The sequence below is a fragment of the Falco punctatus genome (assembly GCF_963210335.1).
Source record: "Falco punctatus genome assembly, chromosome: 3".
NCBI classification, from domain to species: Eukaryota; Metazoa; Chordata; class Aves; order Falconiformes; family Falconidae; genus Falco; species Falco punctatus.
Window position 1 is genome coordinate 110,172,859 of NC_137582.1, and position 24,746 is coordinate 110,197,604.

At 58.4% G+C, this 24,746-nt stretch overlaps 2 protein-coding genes across 11 annotated transcripts; both read right to left on the reverse strand.

The window, feature by feature from the left end:
- Positions 1–123: 123 nt before the first annotated feature.
- MFAP2 (microfibril associated protein 2) lies at positions 124–9,186 on the reverse strand. 7 transcript variants are annotated; one of them, XM_080379647.1, is made up of 11 exons: positions 8,762–9,186; positions 7,990–8,247; positions 7,261–7,329; positions 3,397–3,485; positions 2,133–2,219; positions 1,701–1,727; positions 1,527–1,613; positions 1,296–1,337; positions 989–1,076; positions 801–874; positions 124–523 (listed from the first exon to the last, which is right to left on the reverse strand). In XM_080379647.1, the coding sequence occupies exons 4-11, from the start codon at positions 3,431–3,433 to the stop codon at positions 420–422; spliced, it is 546 nt and encodes a 181-aa protein (XP_080235773.1). In that variant the 5' UTR covers positions 3,434–3,485; positions 7,261–7,329; positions 7,990–8,247; positions 8,762–9,186; the 3' UTR covers positions 124–419. The 7 variants fall into 7 exon arrangements, with proteins under 7 accessions (XP_080235773.1, XP_080235769.1, XP_080235772.1 ...); XM_080379643.1 differs by having other exon boundaries at positions 2,133–2,222; XM_080379646.1 differs by having other exon boundaries at positions 7,133–7,329.
- Positions 9,187–9,338: 152 nt separating this feature from the next.
- ATP13A2 (ATPase cation transporting 13A2) lies at positions 9,339–22,203 on the reverse strand. Of its 4 annotated transcripts, none has more exons than XM_080379629.1 (29): positions 21,883–22,203; positions 20,169–20,242; positions 19,745–19,912; positions 19,350–19,408; positions 19,127–19,238; positions 18,921–19,000; positions 18,347–18,424; positions 18,013–18,082; positions 17,429–17,563; positions 17,115–17,181; positions 16,886–17,017; positions 16,569–16,736; positions 16,369–16,479; positions 16,210–16,256; positions 15,901–16,089; positions 15,615–15,821; positions 15,341–15,454; positions 15,035–15,191; positions 14,614–14,734; positions 14,254–14,378; positions 13,491–13,648; positions 12,936–13,040; positions 12,076–12,155; positions 11,709–11,861; positions 11,482–11,578; positions 11,126–11,349; positions 10,741–10,892; positions 10,459–10,631; positions 9,339–10,283 (listed from the first exon to the last, which is right to left on the reverse strand). In XM_080379629.1, the coding sequence occupies exons 1-29, from the start codon at positions 21,983–21,985 to the stop codon at positions 10,113–10,115; spliced, it is 3,630 nt and encodes a 1,209-aa protein (XP_080235755.1). In that variant the 5' UTR covers positions 21,986–22,203; the 3' UTR covers positions 9,339–10,112. The 4 variants fall into 4 exon arrangements, with proteins under 4 accessions (XP_080235755.1, XP_080235754.1, XP_080235756.1 ...); XM_080379628.1 differs by having other exon boundaries at positions 16,886–17,032; XM_080379630.1 differs by having other exon boundaries at positions 16,886–17,032; positions 20,169–21,146; positions 21,883–21,899.
- Positions 22,204–24,746: the final 2,543 nt, after the last annotated feature.

A 24,746-nucleotide genomic window follows, 5' to 3' on the forward strand; every position in this document is an offset into this window, starting at 1 on the left:
AACCCGCTCCCCCAAAAAAGGCAGAAAGCCCCCCCCCAAAATCAGACACCCCCCCAAAGAACCAGACACCCCCCTCCAAAAATAAAACCCCCTCCCCCCCCCCCAAAAAAAAATGAGTCGGGAGCCGCAGCGACCCTTACGCTTTATCTCTTGGATACTCTACGTAGAAAATGGGGCAGCGGGGGCTCGCACCGCTCCCCTTTTACAATATAATAACGAAAGTAATAAAAATAATCCCCCCCCCTTTTTTTTAATTATTATGTGCACAAAAAATGGACTTTTTTTTTTTTTATGCTCTTTCATGCACAGTTTCTTTAGCACCACGGTGAGGATCCGGAGCGGGATGGGTACCCAGGAGAGGAGATGGGAAGGGGTTGGGATCCCGGGATGCGGCTGGCGAAGGGGGGTTCCCCTCGAGCTCAGCACCCGCCGCAGCTGCGGGCGCAGGATGCGACCACGGTTTGGCAAAGCCCGCTGGTGGCCATCACCCCGCACTTGGAAAACTTGTCGCGGCAGAGATCGGCTGCGGGGACAGCAGGAAAGAAAGAATCCGTGGATGTAGGAAAAACAGGGAGGAGGAGGGAGGGACACCCCCAGTGGGGACGGGGGTTTCACGGTGCTGCAGGGGGGTGGCTCAGCCCCCCAGAATGGCACCCCAGTTCAGTCCACTGGTTGTGGAGCGATGCCTGAAGCAACTTCGGGTGGTGGCTGGGATTTTTTTTCCTCCCCCCCCCCCGTGGGAAAAGGGGTGACCTGGGTGGGGACACCCCCGATGTGGGGTGCACCCCCCCAGCCCTTACCTCGCAGCAGCTCTTCGTGGGCGCACACAGTGCGGACACAGATCTCCTTGTTGATCACGTAAACCCGGCGGAGGCTGGATGGGGCGGGGGGGATAAAAAAGGTGTGGGGGGGTGGTGCAAAAGCAGAAGGGGGTCCCTGAAATATGAAAGGGGGGGTCAGGGAAGTTTTGCCCCCCACCCCTGCTCACCTGTAAAAGCAGATCTCGTTCAGGCACTGCTTGCAGGGCTTGTGCACGGAGTAGAGCCTGGTGCAGGGGTACTGCTCCTCCCGGCAGTCTGCAAGGCCAAAAGGCAGCGGGTTTCTGAGGGATCCAGAGCAGGGGCCTGATGCCCTGGGGATGGGCTTCAGAGCAGCTCGGCGCCTTCCCCCCCACCCGCCCCCAGCTTCTAATTTTCACCCCAGGTGTGAGCGTGGCAGCACATCCTCCCCTAGCTGGGCTACGAGGGAGGATGAACCCCCCCTTCCCAGGACCGAGGAGGGGAATAAGCACTCACCAAGGGGTCCTGGCTCTGTGGGCTCGGTCTCGGGGGCAGCAGCTGATGGGGGGAGCAAATTTAGGGATGGAGCAAAAGCATCTGGCTGCCCTTTCCCTGGGTTTTAGGGCTGGAGCATCCTCATGCTGGCACGTGTGAAGCTGCTCCGGAGGGGAGCACAGCCAGGCTAAGGGTGCAGGGGAGGGATGGAGATCCCCTGGGATGGGGAGGGGGCTGGCAGCTGCCACCCACCTGGGGTCGGGGCCGGCACTATTTCCTGCTGGGATTGCTGCTGGGACTGGTACCGAAACTGCTCCTCGGGGGCACGGGGGGTGACATCTGTGAAGAGACAGAGAGTGCAGGCACACCCCAAAAACCTGCCCCCCCGCCTCCCTCATCCTGGCATCCTGCAGGGGAACCACTTACCGTGATAGTCATAATAATCCTGAATTTCTGGGGAATAAAAGAGAAAACAGAGCAGAGGCTGAGGATGAGTTTTAGGGAAGAAGCACACCCCAGGACCGGGCAATGAGCTCCCCAGGATTTTGCAGATGGGACAACCCCACCGCAGCCACTCCAGCAATGAACCTGGGCAACATCCCACCAGGGTTTGGGTTTTAAAGCTTAAAAAGGCTTAATATGTAATTGGCAGTGTGAGGAATGGGGAGGCACGTGCGCAAGGTAGGAGATGGGAAGGTGGGAGGAGGAGGTTGGGAATTTAAGGGGCAGGAGGAAAAGGATGGAGCAAAGAGTGTTGAAACAGAAAGAGGCATCAGACCCACGTGTGTTGGGCCAGAGAAAGCAAAAAAGAAAGGAAAAAGAGGGGGCGAAGCCTTTCCCAGTTCAGGGTGCTCTAACCTGCCTGCTGGTCGTACTGGGAATATTGCACCGGCTCAGGGTAGGTGATGCCTTCAAACCTGCTGTACTGTCCCTGGACCAGGAGCGCTGCTGGGGAGACAGACACAGGGGAGAAGCATCACCAGGAGAGGCACGGCCACCCCCAGCCCAGGGATTCGGGGTTCCCCGCTCTGCCTCTGCCTTGCCAGCTTCACATCAACCCCCAAAATACCATCCCCCAGTTGTCCCCAGGGGCACAGCGCCCGGAGAAGATGAGGGACAGAAAAGTGGGATGCTTGCCGGCAGGGAGCCAGCACCAGCCCAGGATTCCTACGTTATCCAGGTGCAGTTGGGGATGATCCCGGGTGATCCTGCTGTCTTGTGGCACCTGGGTACCACGACCCTACTTGGAGCAGGGACCACCATCCAGCTGACCCTCGTGATGCTCCTGACACCCTGGGGGACCATGGCAGTCCCTGCATCCCTTGCAGACACCCTGGGAGCTAATCCTGCCATAGATCCAGGGGCAAAATGGGGTTCCAAGGCCAGCGTGCAGGAGTTGATGCAATCACACAGGCAGAATGCTTTAGAGGGGGGAGCAGGTCACCCCCAGCCCCCCAGGCACGGCAGAGACCCATCCCCAGGACACACCGTGATGCCCTGTCATCCATCCATCCATCCACCACATCCCTCCGCATCCTCGCAACAGGCAGCATCCACCAGGAAAGCATCGCTGGGAATGATGCCAGGATGGGACTTATCTTTTCTGCCCACTACCCCCTGCACTGCCCCCACTTCCCCGGGCTCCCTCGGCCTCGCCTGCTTAATGTTTTCCATCTGCTCACTAGCCTTTGTGTGGAGCTGGTTTCACCCAAAGTTTTCCTGGCTCCAGGCTCCCAGGTCCGTCACCTCCCTCCTCGTTTCCATCCTGCCTTTTGCCAGCCCCCTCGTGGGGGTTACAAATACAACTTTTTTGGATGCTGTCCTGGCCCTGAGGTGCCTATTTTCTGCCACCCCATGGTGCCACCTCAATGTCCCCTCAAAGGAGGAGACCCCCTTGGTGCCAGACCCCACGCAGCCTCTGTGCCCCCCAACCTCAAGTCAGTCCCAGCCTAAATACGAGGCTACACCAGGGCTCTGGGTTAATTTTGGGGTGTAAGAGGTGGCAAGGCGATGGTTGCCCCAGGGGATGCAGGCACCCAAGCATCACTGAGGGGGCAGCCGGCTCTTGGGGTTTCCTGGGGTACCACCTTACCTTGGGGACCCCTGGGGATGGGGCACTCACCTGGCAGACACAGCAAGAAGAGCCCCACCGCTCTCATCCTGACAGCAGCGATGGAGGAGCAGCGCGGGCCGGGATGCAGCCGGAGGAGTCTGGATGGGGTGGAGGGAAGCACAGAGGGGTTAGTGGAGGGGAGGGATACGGACCCCCAGACCCCTCCGTTCCCCATCCCCAACCACAGCTCCTCTCAGGCCCCCTCCCCGCATCTCTGCCTGAGATGCCCCCAAGGACTGGCTCCAAAAAACCACCAAACCCTAAAAAATAAAGAAACTTTCCCCCAAAAAGGCAGGCTGGGCTTCCAGCCCTGACCACGTGCTCCCAGGGGAATTGCGAGGACTAAGCCCTGAAATATCCCGCGGGCAGGAGGGGGGATAAGAAATGCCGGGATGTCTGAATCACCACCATGGGGGGAGACATCTGGACCCCTCCCGGTGACAACAGACCCATGAGCTGGAGATTCGGGGCTCCCTTCCTGGGATTTTCAGCCCTGCTCCTCAGCAAAGGGCTTATTTTGGGGGTCCCTGCTGTCGGTGGCGGCTGCCTTTGCTTGGGCATCCCCTAAATCCAAGGGGATGTGGAGATTTGGGGAGGGAAAAAGAGCTTTTAAGAAAAATCCTGTGCTGGGTGCTGGGGTTTGGCAGCTCGAGGCTCCCCAGCTGCTCTCCTTATCCCAAGCCAAGCTCCAGGGGGAAAATTGAGGGGACGCCCACCCACCCCCGGATTCTCCCAAAAAAATCCTTCGAAACCCAACCGAACGCATTTGGCTGTCAGGGATAAAGCACATCGGCTTTCCTGGTGCACCGAGATGCCGTGAGGATGGGGAACTCCTCCCAGCACCGCGGCCGGAGCGGGGACACTGAGGCATGGGGGAGACAAGCTGGATGCATCAGTACCAGCAGGCACCCAGGCACCCACCCCAGCTCCCACCTTCTGGCCGCCACGTCCTCACCATCACCAAAGCACGGCACCTTCTGGTCACCACGTCTTCACCATCACCAAAGCACGGCACCTTCTGGCCACCACGTCCTCACCATCACCAAAGCACGGCACCTTCTGGCCACCACGTCCTCACCATCACCAAAGCACGGCATCTTCTGGCCACCACATCCTCACCATCACCAAAGCACGGCACCTTCTGGCCACCACATCCTCACCATCACCAAAGCACGGCACCTTCTGGCCACCACATCCTCACCATCACCAAAGCACAGCATCTTCTGGCCACCACATCCTCACCATCACCAAAGCACGGCACCTTCTGGCCACCACATCCTCACCATCACCAAAGCACGGCACCTTCTGGCCACCACATCCTCACCATCACCAAAGCACGGCACCTTCTGGCCACCACATCCTCACCATCACCAAAGCACGGCACCTTCTGGCCACCACATCCTCACCATCACCAAAGCACGGCACCTTCTGGCCACCACATCCTTACCATCACCAAAGCACAGCATCTTCTGGCCACCATGCCCCCACCATCACCAAAGCACAGCATCTTCTGGCCACCATGCCCTCACCATCACTGAAGCACAGCATCTTCTGGCCACCATGCCCTCACCATCACTGAAGCACGGCACCTTCTGGCCACATCCTCACCATGATCAAAGCACAGCACCTTCGAGCCACCATGTCCTCACCACCATCAAGGCACAGGACCTTCTAGGGACCATGTCCTGCACCACCACCAATGCACAGCACCTTCCAGAGCCCATATCCTGCACCATTCCCATAGCGTTGCACCTTCTAACCACCATGCCCTCAAGATCACCAAAGCATAGCATCTTCTGGGGACCATATCTTGCCCCATCACCAAAGTGCAGCCCCTTCTGAGTACCATGTCCTCACCACCAGCAAAGGGCTGCATCTTCTAGGCACCACATCCTCCTCCACCCCCAGGCTCGCAGGCACTGGAGATGTTGACAACTGCCTGCCAGACCTTTCCCAGCTTTGGGAAAGCCAGAAGGTTGCTCCTTACCTGAGCTGGGATCAGATCAGCGAGCTCGGCTGGCAGTCAGCGCTCAGTGGTCCCAAGGAAGCACCAGCAGCACTCCATCTCCAACCCGCCTTGGTGGGACCCGGCTCCCCGTGAGCCCCCTCTGCTTCCCACGGCGAAGGAAGCCCCAGGCCCAGGTTTAACCGAGGCCAAACGTGTCTTGGGATAAAAGGGATTGTGCAGGGATGAGCGAGATCAGTGTGCGGCTCGGGGCTCGGCGGGCGCTTGGCAAGGGGCTGGGAGGCTTCATGGAGCCTTGGCGGCTGCTGGCAGACCTTGGCTTGGGGACAGCAGCTGGGTCCTGGCCAGGCCAGGGCTGTGCAGGGGACTGGGGCTACCTCGAGGTGCCAGACAGGGGCTGTAAGACGCCTATCCCGACCTTTGGCACTTCTCCGGATTCCGGGATGCTGACGTCCCGCTGCCCCACATCACCCCGACCGGGCGCCTGTATCCCACCCGGGAGGGCTCGGGGTAAGGCTGGGGGGCACAGGGATGCCCACCTCCAGCGGCGTCCCACGCGTCCTCCCATGGCTCCAGCAGTCCTAAGGACGTGGTCGCACGGCTCGGGGTTAACCCGCCCTGCCAGCCCCAGTTTTTTCACACCAAAGCAGCTCACAAGGCTTCTCCCGAGGTCTGGTTCCCCCCGAAGCCGGAGAGCTTGGAGCTCGCTCGCAGGGTTTGGCCGGGGAACGGGGACAGCCGGGTCACGTCTTCCCCCGATGGCATTTGCCAAAGTTCTCCTCGACGGCCACCGGCGCGGCCGCCGCCACCTCCAGCCCCAGCTGGGAGCGATGCCGAGGGTCACCCCACACCCCCCCCAGACCCAAACTCTGCCAGGAGGGGAGGGGGCCACCTCCAGCCTCCTCCTTCCCCACCTTTGGCTCTCCCAAAGCAAGCCGGGGGGATGCTGGGGAGGGATGCTGGGTGCCCCCCCTCCTCACAGCTCCTCTCCCCTCCGTGCAGGGGTCCGGCGACTCCAACCGCGCCAGATGTTTTTGCAACTGCACATCTGGGAACAATCAACCCCGAAGAAAGAACACCACAGTCTCTCTCTTTCATTCTGCTAAACCCCACCTTCCCCCAGCCTTTCCCCCCTCCCCCAGCTTTTTTTTTCTTTTTCCTTTCTTTTCTTTTTTTTTCTCCTTTTTTTTTTTTTTTTTTTTTTTTTTTTTCTGTAAGCTCTCCAGTTGCCAGAGAGTGGGAGAACAAAGGGAATATGAAAGGATTCAAATTTTTTTTGGCCCTTGACCAAAGGTAAAAAACTTTTTTCCCCCATCCCCATTCTCACACATCACATTTTCACAAGGGTCCCGCTCCACCCCCACCCCCACCCCCAGGGTCGCAAAATAAATAGAAATATGAAAATATCCCTTTTTCCTACAGTCTCTTTCCAGGAGGAAAAAAAAAGTAGAGCTTCCTTCAGACGTTAGGGTATTTTTAGACTTTTTGAAGTGGTTAAAAACCAACTACAACAGCTGTCAGGCTGCAAAGATGGGCCCCCCCCGCGGCCGCTAGCTCTTCAGCACCCCAAAAATAAGGTGCCTTTTCTTTTTATGAGATTAAAAGGTTGAAACCAGCTTTTGCGAGCTTGCCTGCCCCGACCCGTGGAGGTTTTAAGGCGACTTTGCAAAGCCCCAAAGTTGGGGTTCAGCCCCATTTGCTTTTTTTTTGGGGGGGGGGGCAGCATCCCTGCCTGATGCAGGGGGCTGGGGTGGGGGGTCTCTCTCGCCTGGTCCTTACCGCTCTGGGTGTTAGTGCTGCTTCTGCCCTTTCCCACCGCCTTGGTCTCTTCTCTCTGCTTTCAAAAACTCCGAAATGAGAGTTAAAAAAAAGAAAAAAACCACACAAAAACCCAAAAAACCTCCTACCTCCAACATGGGGGCTCCGCTGGGTCCTAATGCCACACCTGAGCCGGCCCCTTCCTCCTCCCCTGCCTGCTGGGGGAAAAAATAACAAGTCATTAAAATAAATCAATAAGCGCGTATTGATGCAACGCTCGTCAGGGCTAGTTGTTTTGGGGTTTTTTTCTTTCTTTCCCCCCCCTCCCCCTCAGCCCGATGAATTTTAAATCATAAAAGCAAGGAGGGAGGAGGATTTTGTGCAGCCCCAAGCACGCCCGTGTGGTTTCGGTTGAGTTTTGTGCTGCTGGAGGGTGAGATGAAAGGATCGTGTCAGGGCATTGCTCTGTGATCTCGGCTGCTCTTAGGGAAACCGAGATAAAACCCCAAAATTTGGGATGCTGGGACCCCCAATCACCCCTCCTGGCTCCAAGCTTGGCATTAGCGCTCCATCTTCCCCCAGAGCTGCGAGGATGCTGCAACCCCGCAGCAGATTTAAAGCTTTATCCCAGGATAGAGGGGGGGTAAAAAAAAAAAAAAAAAAAAAAAAGAAAAAGAAAAATTAAAAAAATCCCCTTTTTCCAACCCAAGCTGAGGATGCTGGAGCGAGCACTGCTGGCCATGGGGCCCTCTTTCTCCTGGCTTGCCGGTGACATCCCAGAGGATGCAGGATGCCGGCTGCATCCCGGCGAGGGGATGCTCCCCTAAACCCCCCCGAGCCCAGCAATGACACCAAGCCTGGCCCTGGGGGATAAAAACCTGCAGATTTTAAGCATCTTCAAACCCAGCAACAGAGCAAATGGTGGGTGCTCGAGGGCTGGGATGGAGGGAGAAGCTCTCTGGAGACGGCTGGCGGCGTGCGTGGGAATGGGGATCAGCAATGGGGAGGAGACTGTGATTTTTCACCCATAGGGCAGGATTGCACCCATTGGACCAAGCCCACGAAGCGTTGTGCCAGGGTATGGACACTTCTGCAGCCACTTTTGGTCCAAAATTCACCGAGGGGGTCTCACTGGTCTAAAAACAAGGAGAAAAACACAGTTTCAGACTGGGAGGGATGGCAGAGGGCTTTTTTAAGGTGCTCCCGTCTCATATGGAGCCTGGTTTTCCAGTCTGAAGGATGGAGAAAACCCTCCAAACGACTCCAAGCCCCTCGAACAGCCGCTTCCCCAAAGCTTGTGCCTGCCCTGCAACGCCGCATTGTCCTCTGCCCCAGCCCTGCTAACCTCTAGCTAAAGGCAGGAGCCGCCTGTTAATAATTAAATGGACTTTGCAAACACCCCCCCCCGAGGCGGGGAACACCCTGCAAAACCCCAGCCAAAGAAAACACCCCGGTGCAGGGGGGAAAAAACGAGGTGCAAGCAGGTCCCTTGCACCTGGGTCCCTTTTGCTTTTAAAATTGCCAAGCAAAAATCTCCAAGGGTTGTATGGTGTTTTTTTTGGGTTTTGGTTTTTTTTTTTTTTTTTCTTAAGCTCAGGAAGGCTGGTTTAATAACTCAAGCCTTGGCTAAGATTTCAGGAAACCTCTTACCTCTGCTTGTGCCTCATTTCCTGATCTAATCCCCAGCTCCCGGAGGGCAGAGAGGCGCCGCTGGCGCTCGGAGGGGTTTAGACTTTCCATGCAGGCGAGTCCCTGCAAGAAGCAGCCTTCCATCCAAGAGCCAGGCTAGCAAGCAGGCGAAAGAAACCCCTGGGAAGGTGATGCAGAGCATCCCCCCTTCCCCAGGGATCAGCTCTTCCCCACTCGGGATACGGCGTCTCCATCTACTGGCTTTTCATCCCTTGAAGGAGTGAGGTTTTGCAGTCTTGGCGAGGACACCTGGGTTTTTCCAGCAATTACTATTATTTTCTAGGAAATTCTAGCTGGAAACAGGCTCAGGGATTGTTTACTCGCTGATGCTCAGTTTGGGCTGCTGAAATCCCAGCGGTGCCGTCCTGGAGTTCACTCTCTGCTTTCGGGCATCGAGGAAAGCATCTTCCCAGCTTCCAGAGAAACGAGGTGACCCTAAAACCTCCCTGACCTGCTCCCCTGCTCCATCCGACACTCACTCCATCACTGCCATCCTGCCCTGAGCGCTCCATCCACGCCAGGCAGCACAAGCAAGCGGTCAAGAAAATAGTGTTAATTTATTAGACAATGCTCATGACAGAACCAGAAGGAAACCAAAAGCCATACGTCATCCCCCCGACTGCGCTTACACCTCGATGCACCGGAGTACAGTTAAAAAATAAAGAGATTTGTGGGAGTTTTGTTGTGGTTTTTTTTGTTTTGTTTTGTTTTTTTTTTTTTTAATGCTACAAGTTCCCGTCCGAAAGCAGAAGTGCTCTGGCAGGAGCACCCCAAACAGAGAGGGTGCCCGTGGCTGGTCCCCAGGTGCTGGGGACTGAGCAGCATCCTTGGCAAGTCGGGGACGGGGCAGTTTGTAAACAGTCCCTACACATCTAGGGTGGTCACGGGGGGAGGCGGAGGGGTTTTTTTTTCACAGTGAGCAGGGATGCGAGGCTGGGACGGGTGCCCTTGCCAGGAGAAGATCAGGGACCCTCTTCTCGGGGGTTCTGACCAGCCAGGAGAAGAAAAAGGAGGCAGTACCCCCCTGCGAAACGGTACCGGTGCCCAGCACGGGGAAACGGGTCCAAGGGCAGCAGCAGGAGGAAGAGCTGAGCTGGATCATTTCTCCTTTTCCTCTTCACCTTCTCCCCCCCCCACCGTTTCCTTCTCCGCCTTCTCCTCCTCTCAGCCACGGCTGCGGGACCAGCACGTGGGGATTCACAGCTGCGATGCTGAGGGTCTCCCCGCGGGAACCTGCCCCTCCATTTCCCAGGAGCAATAAATAAACAACAGCGTCCAGGGGCCGGCAGGCAGGGCGACAGCCCGACGCGTGCTATCTCACAGCAATGGACATCTTGGGTGTAGCAAAGAGGGGTTCGTTAAGGGGCGGCCAGGATGGCTGCTGCTGGCTCAGCTCCTTCTCCAGCCTCTTGAAAAGCTTCTTGGACACCTTCTTTCGGCGCAGTTTGCGGAGGCAGCTGAGCAAGCCGTGGTCCAGGGCGGTCTGCAGCAAAGATAGGGAGGGGAGAACGGGTTTTGAGGAGGTTGAGGACCACAAGGAGAAGGCAAAGGTGATGCCAAGGTGAGCCCTGCTCCCTCCGCGCCCACAGCTCCTGGAAAAGGGGTTGCCTGGGCAGAGCCAAAAGGACAACACGCATCCCTCGCATGCCCACCCTTACCTCCAGCACGAAGGCAGCGAAGAAGTTGAGGGCAGCAACCCCCAGCAGCAGCAGCTTGAAATTCAAGTCATCGATGCCCTGCAGCTTCAGCAGGGTTTTGGGGAAGCCCAGCGGGTAGAGGGTCAACCATATCATGAGGCCAAAAAGGAGGATGAGGACTACCAAGAACAGCACTGAGGGTGAGAAGGAAGAGGGTTGAGGAGGAGGATGCAAGAAGAGGGTTGAGGAGGAGGATGCAAATTTGATGGCTCTCTTCATCCCCGTGGCCAGCATCATCCTCACCGTTGGTATAGAGCGGCTCCCGAAACGGGTACCCCTTGGACATGGCGACGGCCAGGATGAGGTACTGGAAGCCCGTGACACAGAAGAGGACTGTGTTCTCGTAGTTGGGCAGGTTCTGGGGAGCCGTCACCGTGCTGTTCAGCGGCACGTACCTGAGCCAGGCAGAGGAGAAGGCAGAGGGTCAGATGAAGCGAGAGGCAAGGAGAGGGTCTACACACCAGCCCCTTGCTCTCCACGAGCGCACGGGCACCGTTCGCTGCAAGGTGGCTGGATGCATCCCTGATGCCAGCTGGCGTTGGCCAAAACCAAGGACAAGCACTGGGGCTCCGTCGCGATCCTCCGCGCCATGCCCCTCACTAAACCCACACGAAGCCGGGTTCCTTACCAGCTCTGTGAGACAGTGATGAAGTAGCTGAGGACCTGCACGGTGATGAGCAGAGCCGTTTGAAGGAGCAGGCTGCCCAGCACGAGGACGCTGATCAACGTCCCTTGGGGACGCTCCACTCCCAGCTCCTGGGCAGGACCGGTGCGACCCATCAGCACCGCCACGGTGGTGGTGATGATCAGGTCGAAGAAGAGGAACTGGAAATCGCTCAGGTTGGTGTTGATCTGCAGAGGAGAAACCACCAGCGCTCAGTGCAGGGGCTAGGAAAGGGACAGATTAAAATCCAGCCGCGACAAGGGGACCCAAAGGCATCCCTCCCTGAGCACCCCGGGCATTTGGGACACGGTGGGACTCACCGTGTAGAGCAGCAGGACGGACACGAACTGCACCAGGCTGTACAGGGCCATGTACTTAAAGACGCCGAAGGAGGTGACCAGCGAGCACCTGCCCTCCCTGCAGAGAGCACGAGACTCACTCAGCCACGACACCCCCTCCACCAGTTGTCCCAAAGAAGGGACAGAGGCACTGACGAGCCCCCCCGGGGTGTCCGTCCCCCCACCCCCAAGAGGCTCCCAGCGCTCACCGTATGACGGTGGGCACGCACTCGATGTTTGCCACACGGGAGGTGAACGGCGAGGCCACCGACGCCTCCGCCTCCGACAGCGAGATGCCCACGTCGGCCGCCTTCAGCGCCCCGCAGTCATTGGCCCCGTCCCCACACATCCCCACGCAGTAGCTGCAGCGAGAAGGGGTCCCATATTTCACCACAGGATGAGGGGGGAAAAAGCCCGGGGTTTTCAGTGTCACACCCCCGGGTTTAGGATCACCCCGCAGCTGGGAGAGGGCAGGATGCAATCCCACAGCTCCGGCACACAAGAGAGGCCTCTGGGCGGAGGGTGAACCCCCTTGCCCCCCTCTGCCCTCCATCCCTGGGGGCTGCAGTCGCTTACTTGAGCTCCTGCAGGCTGCACACCAGCTGAGTCTTCTGGTCAGGCAACATGCGGGCGAACACGGTGGCTCGGATGAGGATCTGCAGAGGGAAGGCTCCTAATGATTCCCCACGTCAGGTTAACGTCTTACAAGTCACAAGCACTTACACGAAGAGCAGCTGTACGCTTCATCACTAAAACCCGTTGGTAAAATACAACACGGTATTGTACAACAAGTACACAATCCCAACAAAAGGCTAGCATGTAGTAAAGCCTGAGCATCCTACTATGCAGTATGATGAATACGTGACTTCAGAGACATCGGTTTAGTACTGTTATCTATTAATTTCTGAAAGCATTCACCAAAATTTTAAATGCAAAATTTTCATTCCGTATCTGGAATCGAACAAAAATTACCTGTGTTCTGACAACTTTTGCTCGTGTTTGACCAATTCGGTAGACTACAAAGAACCCAAACAATTCTGTAACTTTCTGTAGAACTACGTAATACAAACATTGCGGGTGTTCCTAGTACGATGTCTTTAGCCATCATTTACTGAAATGTAACTCAAACATCAATCTCTCAAAAGTTATAACTGACTAGCTGCTTTTTAGTCTATATCTGAATCCAACTTCATCACTAAACCCCTTTTAATACAAAGATGCAGAAGTACATTAGGTAATTAAGCACGGCAGCACCCCGCATCTCCGTGCACCCAGGAGGAGCCGGGTTATTTTAAGTTTTGCCAGCTCAGCAGGGCAGAGGGCACCTTGCACCAACGAAAAACCCCTCTCAGGGCGTTTTATTTTGGAGCTCCGAGGCTGCAAGATGAAACCCTGGTGAGGTCAACACTGCCAGAGGCTTGCCTGCCGCCACTCACCTTCGGCAGCAGGTCGGCGAAGTGCTCGCAAAGCACGGCGAAGGATTTGCCGTTCAGGGCGAAGTGGCAGGGCTGGGGGGAGCAGCCGTCCTGCTGCTGCGGACCCTGCCAAGGAAAACGCCGGTGTTCCCTGCAGCGGGGCTTTGGCTCACGCTCAGGTCCCTGCTCAGTCCCTGGACCGGCGTCCTCAACCCAGGCGGGGCAGGAGGTGAAGCGCTGGCCCTTCAAACTCAGTTTCAAGCATATAAATGATGGTGTTTGGGATAAAAGGCTTGTGTGGCCAAGCCCTTCGTGCCAAACCTGGAGCAGAACTTGAGCAACACGGTGCTGGGCTGCATCCAACGAGGGTGTTTGGAGCATCAGCTCCAGCCTGACGTGCTCCCGGGGAGGAAGAGGAGCAAGTGATCTTTCCCTACAGCAGGCAGTTAATAAGGGGCAGAATCACACCCATAGCTGCCTCCAAGGGCAATGATGCCGGGAAAAAAAAGAGTCCTGCAAGGTGACCGGCAGCTTGGGGCTCTACAACCCCCCCAGAAACGCTGCCCTGGGACTCACCGGCTGCTCCTCGCCCTGGGAGTGCTCGGCGAGGATGAACTTGAGCGCGGCGGGTCTGTCGTGGCTGGGTGGGGAGGCGTTGACAAAGACCACCCGCTCTTTCGGCTCCACCATGCGGCAGCTCTTGGCCACGTTCATGGCCGTCAGCATGTTGTCTCCTGGCAGAAAGAGGCGGTGGGGCTGGGGTCTCACACGGCTGCAAGCCAAGAGCAGCTCAAACCTGCTGCATCCCCCCCTCCCAGCCACCACAGCCACACTAGGGGTCCGTTTCCTTCCCTGTGTTTTGGGGGACAGCTCCAAAATCTCATTTCTTCCCTCCTCCAAAGAAAGGCAGCAGCTTCAAACCCCGGCAGCGCTGCTTCCCTTGCTGCAGAACACCCGAAGGTGGCTCCTACGTCCCCCCCGTTAGCTGGGCAGCTCAGGGTGCTCACGAGGTTTGACATTTCTATCAGCAGCGGTGAAACCATGAGCGGTTTTGCTGTTTAAGTTGCCCACCTCGGGTCTGTGGGTTCACGCTGCATCCACGAAAAAGCAGCCTGCACCCTTGCACACCCCGCCTGCCGTGAGCCTGCTGGCAGGGCAATGCAAACAAGGAGCAGGGATGCACACATCCAGGCTCCGGGAGTCCTTGCCGTGCCTCCTGGCTGCTTCAGGCCACCGATTTCTGGCGGAGAAACCCTTCACCCCTTGCAGAACGTCAAGGGTTGTCCGTGTCCCATCCCTTCCCCAAGCTCAGCATCCCTGTTCCCCTCCGCAGGGTCACCTGTCACCATGACGGGGCGGACGCTGGCATTCCTCAGGAGGTGAATCACAGGCGCAGACTCCGGCTTGAGGACGTTTTTCATGACGAGGAACCCCAGGAAGGTCAGGCTGCTCTCCACCGAGTCCCTGGTGGGATACAACGAGCCGGTCAACACCATCTTCAACGCAAGGCAGAGAGAAACAATTGGTGTAAACAGCTACAGATCCATCGGGGGGTAGCCAGGAATTGCTTTAGTGGGGGTGAGGGTTTAATCCCTCGCAGGCTGCTAGGATGGGGCAAGGCTGCAGGGCAGCAAAACATCCCATGAAACGCTTGGAACAAGCAAGGTCTCAACAGAGAAAAGAAGTTGTTGGCACCAACCTGGGGAGCTGCAGGGCCTCCTCAAAGGTGGTCACCGCGCTCAGGGTTTTGCAAGCCAGACCCAAGACCCGGAAACCATCCGTGGTGTAGTGCCGCAGCATCTGGGAGAAATCCACGGGCACTGCCAGCCGCCAGGGGAAAAGCGAGGTCAAAATAATTCCTGAACGAACCTTGGCTGCTCGAGATCCCCAAGGGCTTTGGATTCTCACCCAGATTCCAACCCCCTTCCCCGCCTTCGATTTTCCTCCCCACAGGTGGCTGGAGCTGATCCAAAGCCCTGTGCCTCTGGGAACTGCCCAGCAGCATCACCGAGGACAATTCCCCGTGGGGTGAGCCGCAGGGATGCAGACGGATGATGGAGCAGCCGGACCGGCTGCTTCCCAGCAAACCACTGTTCCCCAGCGCTTCCCCCAGTGCATACCAGTTTCCTTCCTGCAGAGGCTGGCCACCATCTCCGGTGCCCCCTTGGTGTAGAGGTGGGCTGAGGCTTCGCCGGGCAGCTTCACCAGGACGCTCATCCTCTGCAGGGAAGAGGAGAAGGGGAAACGCCGGAGGATCCCCACGGGTGACTGGTGCTTCTGTGGAGGAGAGGGAGCGGGTGTCGGGGCCAGGCAGGAGCCTTCCTGGGAGGTGCAACCTCTGCAGGGGCTGTGAAGCACAGCAGCGCTGTGGGGGTGCAGACCCAGCGACCTGGGCAACCTGAGCCACTCTGCTCTGCAGGACCTACCGTGTCTCGTGGCTGTTCTTCCTCGGGCGGAGGCTTCATCACAGCCAAGACCTTCATCCCAAACTGCTGGAAGGCAGGCAGCTCACCTTCCCCCTCCTCCATCATCTCCAGGCGCTGGAACCAAGGAGACGTCGAGATGGCAAAGCCCTGCCACGCAAGCCCCCAAGCCCCATCCCCCCCCCGGGTGGTTTCAAACACCCCCTCTCCTGCCAGAACAAGGTGTGTCCCACCTCCCTCTTTAAAGATAAGCAACTTTGCCCACCGCTTGTCTTACCCAGCCGGTGGACTCCACCATCTTGAGGTCCACAGGGTCCCCAATGGGCTGCGCCCGCAGCAGCGAGACGGTGTGGCAGGCGGCCAGGGAGTAGAGCAAGGGGCCAGCGGGCAGGCAGCGGGGCTCGTGGACGATGGGCATGAAGTGGTTGCTCTCCAGCGGGACCACCCCCCAGACATCCAGACCTTCCTCGGTCAGAGTTCCCGTCTGCGGGGAGAGCACGGTGGGTCCCAGCCAGCCCCCCCGAGCTGGACACCGTGGTCCCATGGCGCTGCCCGAGACTCACCTTGTCGAAGCAGACCAGGCGGATCTTCCCGCAGAGGTTGATACGGGGAGGGCTGATGCAGAAGATGCCCTGCTTCTTCAGCCTGTTCTGGGCATAGATGGTGCCCACCGTCATCGCAGCCGGGAGAGCCGGGGGCACGATGACAGTGACGAGGTCAAGAGCACGGATGATGATTTGCCCCACGGGGACCTGGCAGGCGAGGAGGAAGAGGGTGGGCATCCTGATAGCCCCCACTCATCCCCACCCTCATCGGCTGACGGTCCCAGCGTCAGCCTGCGCTCAAGGATTCACCAGCTCCAACAACCCTACCTGGTTTTTAACCAAGATGAGGATGCTGTACAGTGTGCCGATAAAAGCTGTGCGGGAGGGAGAAGGGGCTGGGTTACAAAGCAAAGCAGCTGCAGGGTGGGCTCAACCGTTTAAGAGGAGTTGGGCAGCCCCCGGCCGTGCCTCCGTGCTCAGACATACCCAGGATGGAGAGGAACAGGACGAACTTCACAGCATCCTTGTAGAACTTGAAGCTCACGGGTTTGGGGTAGAGGATGGAGCTAATGAGATCCCCTTTGGCCGTGCAAAACCCTGAGGGAGAGGAACAGAAGGTAAGCACACGCAAAGGCGCCGCTCCAAAGGACGCGGCTTAATCCAGGCTTTTCCCCTCCATCCATTACCTGTGCGGGTCACCACGGCCAGCACTTCGCTGCCCACGTAGGACTTGGCTTGGATGACCTGCGTCCCGCAGAACAAGGTGTGCCGCCGGTGCTCCTCGGGGGAATAGACAGGGCTGGCTGCCCGGCTACCAGCTGGGAGAGGGGTCTTCATCACCGGCACGCTCTCCCCTGTGGTGAGGAACATCCCGGAGCCAGGTTTATCACCCTGAGGGGGTCAGGAGCCAACCAGCCTGGATGGGAAGGGGCTGCCGTAGGGTCACCGAGACACAAGGCTCGTCCTCTCCCCCCAAGCCCCCAGCAGAAGCTGGGGCTCTCACCCGTCAGCATGCTCTCGTTGACCATGCACTCGCCCGTCAGCAGCGCAGCATCGCAAGGGACCAGCATCCCGTCCGTGGGGAGGCTGATGCAGTCACCCGGCACCAGCTCCGCTGAGCTCACCACCATCTCCTCTGGAAAAGTCACGGCTGTGCTCAGACACGTCATCCCGGCACCGTCCCGAGCAGCTTTATACCAGGAACCCTGGCTCATCGTGGGCATCGCACTCACCTCCGCTGGGATGGCGGACTCGGACACCCACTGACATCTTGGCCATATTTTGCAGCGTGACACTTTGCTGCAAGGGAGGGAGCAGTTAGCAGCCACCCAAGGGCAGCTCAAAAAGCACGGCGAAGCACCATAGAACAGGTCTCGAAGGCTCGGGACTGAGATGAAGGACAAGGAGACCTGCCCCACTGCTGGGAGTACGGGATGTCCTCACCCAGCTGGGCTCAGAGCGAGTTCAACATCAGCAGAGGTCAAACAGCATCAGGAAATGAGCTATTTCATTAGAGCTCCTTGTCCCAGGTAAGCCCACCACTCACCTTCCTCGTCTCGTAGAGGGACAGCCCTAAGGAGATGGTGGAGATGAGGAAGATGCAGGCGGCATAGTAGTAATAGGCGTCGCAGACCCACAGCACGATGCTGAACACTTGGAAGATGTAGAAGGGATTGAGCACCTGGAAGGGAACAAGGAGCGTGAGTAGGTCTGGGGCAGGGAGAGCTTCGTCCAGCCCATCACGAGACCTCCAGGCTCTTTGAGGAACAACTGCTTATGCAGAGAAGCTGTTCCTTCCCTGGGCGGGCGGGGGGGGGTATCAGCCAACTGACTTCTTACAAACCCCACCATGCTCCCCGGCTTTGCTTGCGGTCAGTACTCCTGGGGATGCTCAGCCACCTCTGCAACTACCTGGGGATGTTCCTGCCTGAGCCAAGAGGTGGGATGGGTCCCTTCCACAGCTGTACCAGCTCTGCCTTCTCTGGTCGCTGCCCAAGCTGCCTCTCCTGAAGCCCTCTCCTCCCCACCGCAAAGGGCCCACAAAGCATGTGCAGTGAGGGACACGGAGCAGGGGAAGGATCTGCCCTGGGACAACTTGCCCTTTCGACGCACGGCCCCGTGGATACACACCTCCTCCACCAACAGCCTCGCGTAGGACTTGACCGGCACCTCGATGAGGTTTGGTCCGTAGATCTTCCTTCTGCAAAGGGGAGAGAAAAGCAAAGGAGGAGCAAAGGCACGCTAGGGAAAAGCTGCGTTTCCAGCTCGAGGAACCCCCACGCTGCCCAGACCCCCGCGGGAGCCCCGTTATGTGGAGAAGCCAAGCCAGGACAGCCCAGCCCACCTAGCTGTCCTCTATTTAGAGGTCTGAGTGCAAGAAAAAAACAGGTGTCGGGATTTTCTGGCCCCTAGAAAAGCCTCGTCTGTGTTCCCCAGGTGTCCCACAACGCTGGTAGATCCCTACCTGGTGTTGTGGTCTTGCTGGTTGAGCCCAGCTTGGGAGAGGTGGAGATCTGCGCAGGTCCAACCTTCATCCAAGAGGCTGGCAAGCACAAGGGGAAAGAAAGACAGAGGAAAGGAGTCAACATCAGCAGGAGCCTGGCCCAGAGGAACAAACACCATGTCCAAGTCCTTGGAGACAAAAAAACCACCACTTTGGGAGAGTATCTTGTTCCTCAGCCTCTGCCGCAGCTTGCGGGTGCCAAGGAGCGGGAACAAAAGGGGCACAGTTCGGAGAGCCGCAAGCGGCACAGCATGCTGAGGACCATCCAGCACGGGACAGCTGCCAAACCACTTTGCCCAGTTTCCTCTGCCTACAAAGATGGGCAACATTGACAACTGGGGGGCGGGGGAAAGGCAGCACAGCATCCCCAGCCCAACACCCCGGGGATGGGCTCCAAGGGAGAGCAGAGAGGAGCTCCAGTGTGGTTATGTGACTTCCAGCCAGGTCAGGGTGATTTTGAGGGGGTGCAGGGGCCAAGGAGAGCAGCAGAGAGATGCCCAGACGTCGGCTGGGGCAGGGGGGGGCAGAGGAATACCTGACTTTGCAGAATGCCTGCCGCCGTTCGATCCAGATGTAGCGCATGCCCTCGAAGAGATAGTACCGCAGGTGGTTGTTCTGAGCGGAGCAGGAAGGAAAAACCCAGGTGTGAGCGGGACACGAGGGCAGCCCACGCCAAGGGAGAGGATTGAGGGGGCGGAGGTGGGAAGGGTGGTGGGAGGTGGGAAGGGTCACGAGCGTTACCTCTTCCTTCTCATGGAGCCGGATGGTGTCCCGGCTCTCCTCCTCATCCGACACGCCGATGGCGATGCTGCTCCTCCGGTCCTCCAGCCTGGCCCCAGGGTGATGCTCCAGGCTGCTCGGGGTGGAAAACCCGAGGCTCTGTCCCTCGCCCATCCACCCCCTCCCTGGCAGCCACACGCAGATGTGACACCGGCATCGCCGCGGGGCCGTGAGCCCGGCTCACCTGCCCTCGCCCAGAGCCTCCGTGCGCACGCGGGTGGTGAAGCACTGTCCGAATCGGTCCTGTGACACAGGCGCGGGTCTGAGCAGCAGGGAATGGGGAGCTCCCCTCGTGCCCGCCCCCAGCTCCGCAGGCAGGCAGGGAGTCCCCAGCCACCCATCCCCACAATAAAGTGACACGGAAGCTGGGCTGGCTGCTAGGGAAGGGGAAAGTGCGAAATTATCGTGGGAATAATAACTATCCCTGCAGTAACTTGGCTCTGGGGTAGCTCATTACTGGATGAAAGGAGGTATCAGACACAGCGAGGGGGACAAGCAGCAAAGAATGTGCCCAGGGCCCTCCCGGGAAGCCGGTGGCAGAGCCCAAGCCCAGACCCTTGGATGTCTCCACGGCCTTACCCTGATGATGACCCAGTCGGCCTGGCCGAGGGCGCAGGGCTTGCACTTCGCCTGCACCTCCAGGCTCGGCTTCCAGTGGAAGAGGAGCAGGAGCAGCCCGGCCGTCAGCACGGAGCAAGCGTGGCACAGGGCCACCCGCCACATCTCGGTCTGGTAGCCTGTGACCTCCTGCAAGAAAGGAGATCACCTTTACGGAAATGCTTACTCATAAACCAAACTGAAATTAAGATCAGCAAGCATCGACATCCTGAACTGGTGAAAGCCCTCAGCCTCCCGGCCTGATTTAACACCAGGCAGGTGACAAGCAAGTAGATCTGGGGTTGGAAAACCACCACCTCGTGCCGGTGGCGCGGACAATAGATGGGTTTTGTGCCAAGCCGGTGCCAGCGTGCCCTCCTCCCCGCGGTGAAGCCCTCAGACCTACCATGCGGGACTTATCGGTGTCTCGCTGCAGCGTCCCGTAGCCCGGCCGCTGGCTCCCCAGCAGCCTGCTGCTGTCTGCAAAGGGAAAAAACAGGAGAAAAAAAATAAAAGGGGAGCTGATCCGAGGGGTTATTCAGGAGATGCCACAGTGACAGGCTCCCAGCTGCAGCGATGATATCCCTGGATAAGTCCCAGGAGGTGGCCAGGCTCAGTGTCCCCCCCCTGCCATCCACCCTGGCTCCCAGCAATGCGGCTCAGGGCCACCTCGGCCACGCAGGGGGATGCTGTGGGCACGGGGCACCCCGGCACTGCCCTGTCACCCTCCTGTGGCACGTGACGGTCACGCGAACCATGGCAAAGGAACCCGGGCAGAAAAGCTGGCAGAAAAGCACAGCAGCTTAGCGGCCGGGGGAAGGGAGCAGGGCTGGTGCGGAGCCAGGTCAAGCGCAGGGAGAGCTCTCCCAGCCACTTTTCATGCTTGTTTGCTCCTTGTGTCTCCCCCTGGACCGAGGACGTGGCCACAAAATTTGCATTTGCCAGTTTTAACCATGTCCCAGCACCTCCAGTTCCTGCCGGTCTCCACTGCACCCCGACACCCAGCCTGGGAGACGATGGGGATTGCCGAAAGCATCGCCGTAATCGTCCCAGGTGCGATTTTAATCGCCCCCCTCCGTGCCATGAAGTTGAACCCGCTTATCCCCTAAATTCACGACGGATTATAAACTGTGGTGTCCCAACTCTGGGATTTTAAAGCAGCAGCGGGGGAGACAACACGTGGCACAAACGCCAACCCAGGAGCCAGTTCCCACCCTGGAGCCGGTAAATAATTTCCTGGCTGGGCTGGGCGCAGGTTTCCAGGAGAGCACCCAGACCGGCTTAACGATTTCCACGCTGGATGGGAGCCCGCGCAGCCATCCTCTGCTGGAAAAGCCACCCCAGCTGGATTCCTGCCGCTCCCCAGTCCGACCCCAAAGCTCGTCTGCAGGTGACAAAAGCAATTAATTAAAACCATCCCCTGGTTTTGATGACAACCAGGGCTGGGGTCTCCACCTCGCCAAGTGACCCAGGGAGTAGCCAGCTCCCCAAACGCAACCGGTGCCGCTCCAAGTGATAAGTTTTGGGTTGAGGAGGGGGGGAGGGAACAAGCCCAGGGGATGGTTTATACCAGGAAGCAAAATGAAAAAAGCTTGCCAAGGGCCTGGGAGGGAGGGAGACGTCAGATCGCCCCACTGCTGGCGTCAAACCCTGCGAAAAGCGTCGATTCCCAGTTAACCGAAGCCAGGAGCAGGAGGGCGAGGAGCGGCGTGTGCCGCCCTTCACAAGGGCAGAACAAAGGAGAGGGCCAGGGGGTGCCTCGCACAAAGGCTTTTCCCCAGCACTGTCCGCAGCGTTTGCAGGAGGGGGAAAAATGGGGAAACAACCCCAAAACAAGGCAGTTTGCTTCCTGCACCTCCCCGAACCAGGCTGGAGTCGCCAGAAGCACAGCCCACCTCCCCGCCTGAACTCTGCTCTCGGCAACAACAAAACCCGTGCGACTTTCTCGCTTCTCCAAGCATCAAATCTTTCAGAGGAGCGCACGAGCACGGCCGCCACCGGCTCCGTCCTGCAGAGCTGCGGCTCTTGCCCAAGCCCATCCCTGTCCCCGCAGGTTTTCTCACCCTCCCGGCTGCTCCCCAAAACACGGCGAGCGAGAAGAGGCTCTCGCCTTGACTCACCGCGCCTTACCCCACCGGTTGTGCAAGCAGAGCCATCCCCGGTCGGGACGGGATCGGTCCAGCCATCATCACCTGCCTGCTGGTGGACGTGTCCGGAAAGCATCCAGCACCGCGGAGGGGAGGGCACAGCACCGTGAAGCTGCACTACCAGTTTGAATCGTGGCGCAGCGGCCGCACCTCGTAGGCAAACACCGGCCGTCCCTCCTCCGGCCCCTGGAGTAGGGGGGCTTTACCCCAAGAGCTCAAGAGCCCTGGGGAGAGATTTGCTTCTCCCTCTGCGGCTGCTGCAGGGGGGAAACCAGCCAGGAGCGGCTGCGGACTCGGGGAGGGGTCAGCGATGCGCCAGCCAAGCTTCCATAGGGAAAAGGGGAGCCACAATTCCCCACTGACACCCAGGTTGCTTGGAGTCCCGGCAGCTGCCTGGCTCCCAGACCAGCTCGTGCTCTGTCTTGCACCTTTCAGTGAACCAGCACGTGTCCCTGCTGCCAAGGTTTGGGGAAAAAGCGGGGAGAAAGGTGTTCAGGATGCCCTGACAGCTAGCACGTGTCCTAGCCGGGAAGCGTGGTACGCTGACACCAGAAAGTGGGGCTGGAAACCTTGAGCCCACACACCCCACAGCACTGAGCATCCCTGAGCGCAGCCCCTGCCCCGCCTGGGGACTGGGAATGCCAGTACCGGTCCTTGCCCACCCCCAGACACAGCCTGAGATGACAGCGGGTGCGTGCTGGTGCCAGAGACCTTCTCCACAAGCTCCCTTTGCAACCACAGCCCTTTTAGAAGCAACCTTCTTGACAAAAACAAACCCCAAGAGGACTTTTAGATCTCTCTCCACTCTCACGGTCCCCACTGGATGCTCAGGGCTTCCCAAGCAGCATCCATCCATCCCTCATCCAGCGATCCATTGATCCACCTCCCCACACGTATGGGCTAGAGGTTGCACACCAGAAGAACGTCCACCCAGGGAGGTCACTGCTCCAGCCAGCAAGGTCTAGTGTTGTCTGGTCGGTGGGATGGGGTAGGCAAGGTCAGTCTGGGCCCTTGGAGATGGAAACATGGAAAATCAGGATGAGGCAGAAGGAAGGAAGGAAGGATGACGAAAGGAAAATGGTGTTTGGGTCACGTAGGGCAGAAATTAACCCATGAGGAGCTTTCAGGCTCTGGTTTGGGATGGGAGATGTCACAGCCAGTTGCCAAGCCCAGGGAGTGAGGGATTGGGATGAGATGACGTTGGTTCTCCAGCCCTTTCCACCAAGCCAACATAAACTCATCGGCGCGATCCAGCCGGAGAGGAACCCGCCGCCCTGCCGCCACGCAGCCGGAGCAAACAAACATGTTTTACCAGACACGGCCGCATCCACCAGCCCAGCGCAGCCAGAAAAACGCCCCAAGGCTGGAAGAAACAAAAGGATGAGATGGGCTTGATAAAAATGGGGACATGGAGGACGGGGATTCAGGGGGAATCACCCTCATGCATCAGACCCTTGCGACGGGTGAGAAAACGAAGTCCTTGCAGGCGAGGTGCCTTCCCAGCAGCCCTGTCCATCTCCAGCTGGTTTTGGGTTGGATTTTAGGGAAAGGTTGCCCACGAGGAAGCCGGCAGCACTGCCAGCACTTGCTTTGCCACGTGCTGACGACACCGGCTGAGGCAACGGCCGACAAACCCTTCTCTCCCCCACCTCGGGCAGGCATCGCCCTGACCTCTCCTGCACCCTGTTTTGCAAGACCTCAGCGTACGCCAAAACCACCTGCCAAGCTGGAGGTAAGCGCCTGGCAGCTTCAGGGAGCATCCTCACCAGGGCAAGCACCGGTGAGGGGGGAAAAAGAAGGTTGTTTATATCAAAACCCCATAATTTCCCCAAATCTTGGTTAAATAAAGGGTTCCTACCCCCCTTAGGGAGAGAGGGGCTGTGCTCCTCGCAGCCCATCATCTGTTTTGGTGCGATAAGGCAGGATTAGAGCATCTCCCACCTTGCAGGGGGAGGGGGTAGGGACAGACAACCGGCAGCGTTGAACCTGAGCACCCTTAAATCAAGCAGGGCAGGGAAAAAAAAGGGGTGAGGTTTAACCTTGAGCGCTGCTGTGCTGCAAAAGACGGGCAGAGCGGCAGGGACCACGGCCATGGCACAGCATGGCAAGTCCCACGGAGCCAAGCCTGGCCACCCCAAGAGCCCCCTGAGCCGGGCTGGCCATGGCGGGGGCACACGCCTCCCTTTCCTGCCATAAAGCGCTTCCTCTTGCACCTGGTGCCACCTTCAACAAACTCCTCCGTGCCGGCCGGGGTAAAACCTGAAAGGCAACGGGCAAAGTACGCAGGTGCTGCGCTGCTCCCGCGTGCCCTGGAAGGGGAAACGTGGCCGACAAGGAGCTCGGATGCTTTCTGCAGCACCATAGCAAGTTTCTCAGCCTCTTCTGAATCCCTGGATGCCTTTTTCCCTCCGCCAGCCTCAACCTTGCAAAGGGTCTTCCAGCTGCAAGGCCAACCCGTGGTCAGCAGCGATGGCAGTTCAGTGCCCGTTTACCTGACATCGCGTAACATCCTTTATCGATCCTAGAAAACCCCGGGATTGCTCCACTCATGGGGTCAGAAGGGCAGCATGGTCCTTCACAACCTTAAAATCCAGCCCCGGCTCTGCAGCGTTGACTGAAGGTGCCGCCAAGGGATGCTCTGCTCCAGCTGTGGACCCCGAGGGGCTTGGAGCCCCCCTGAACGCCAGGTCAGAGCAACCGGCTGGTGGGGAAGCAGCCCCCGGTGGGCTGCAGGGATTCAGCCGCAGGGTCTGACAAGTCTCGGAGCATCCGAAAGAGACGCCTGGGTTTCGTTTCCCCAAGTTTTGCAGAGATTAATCAGCGCACGCCTTAGCGCA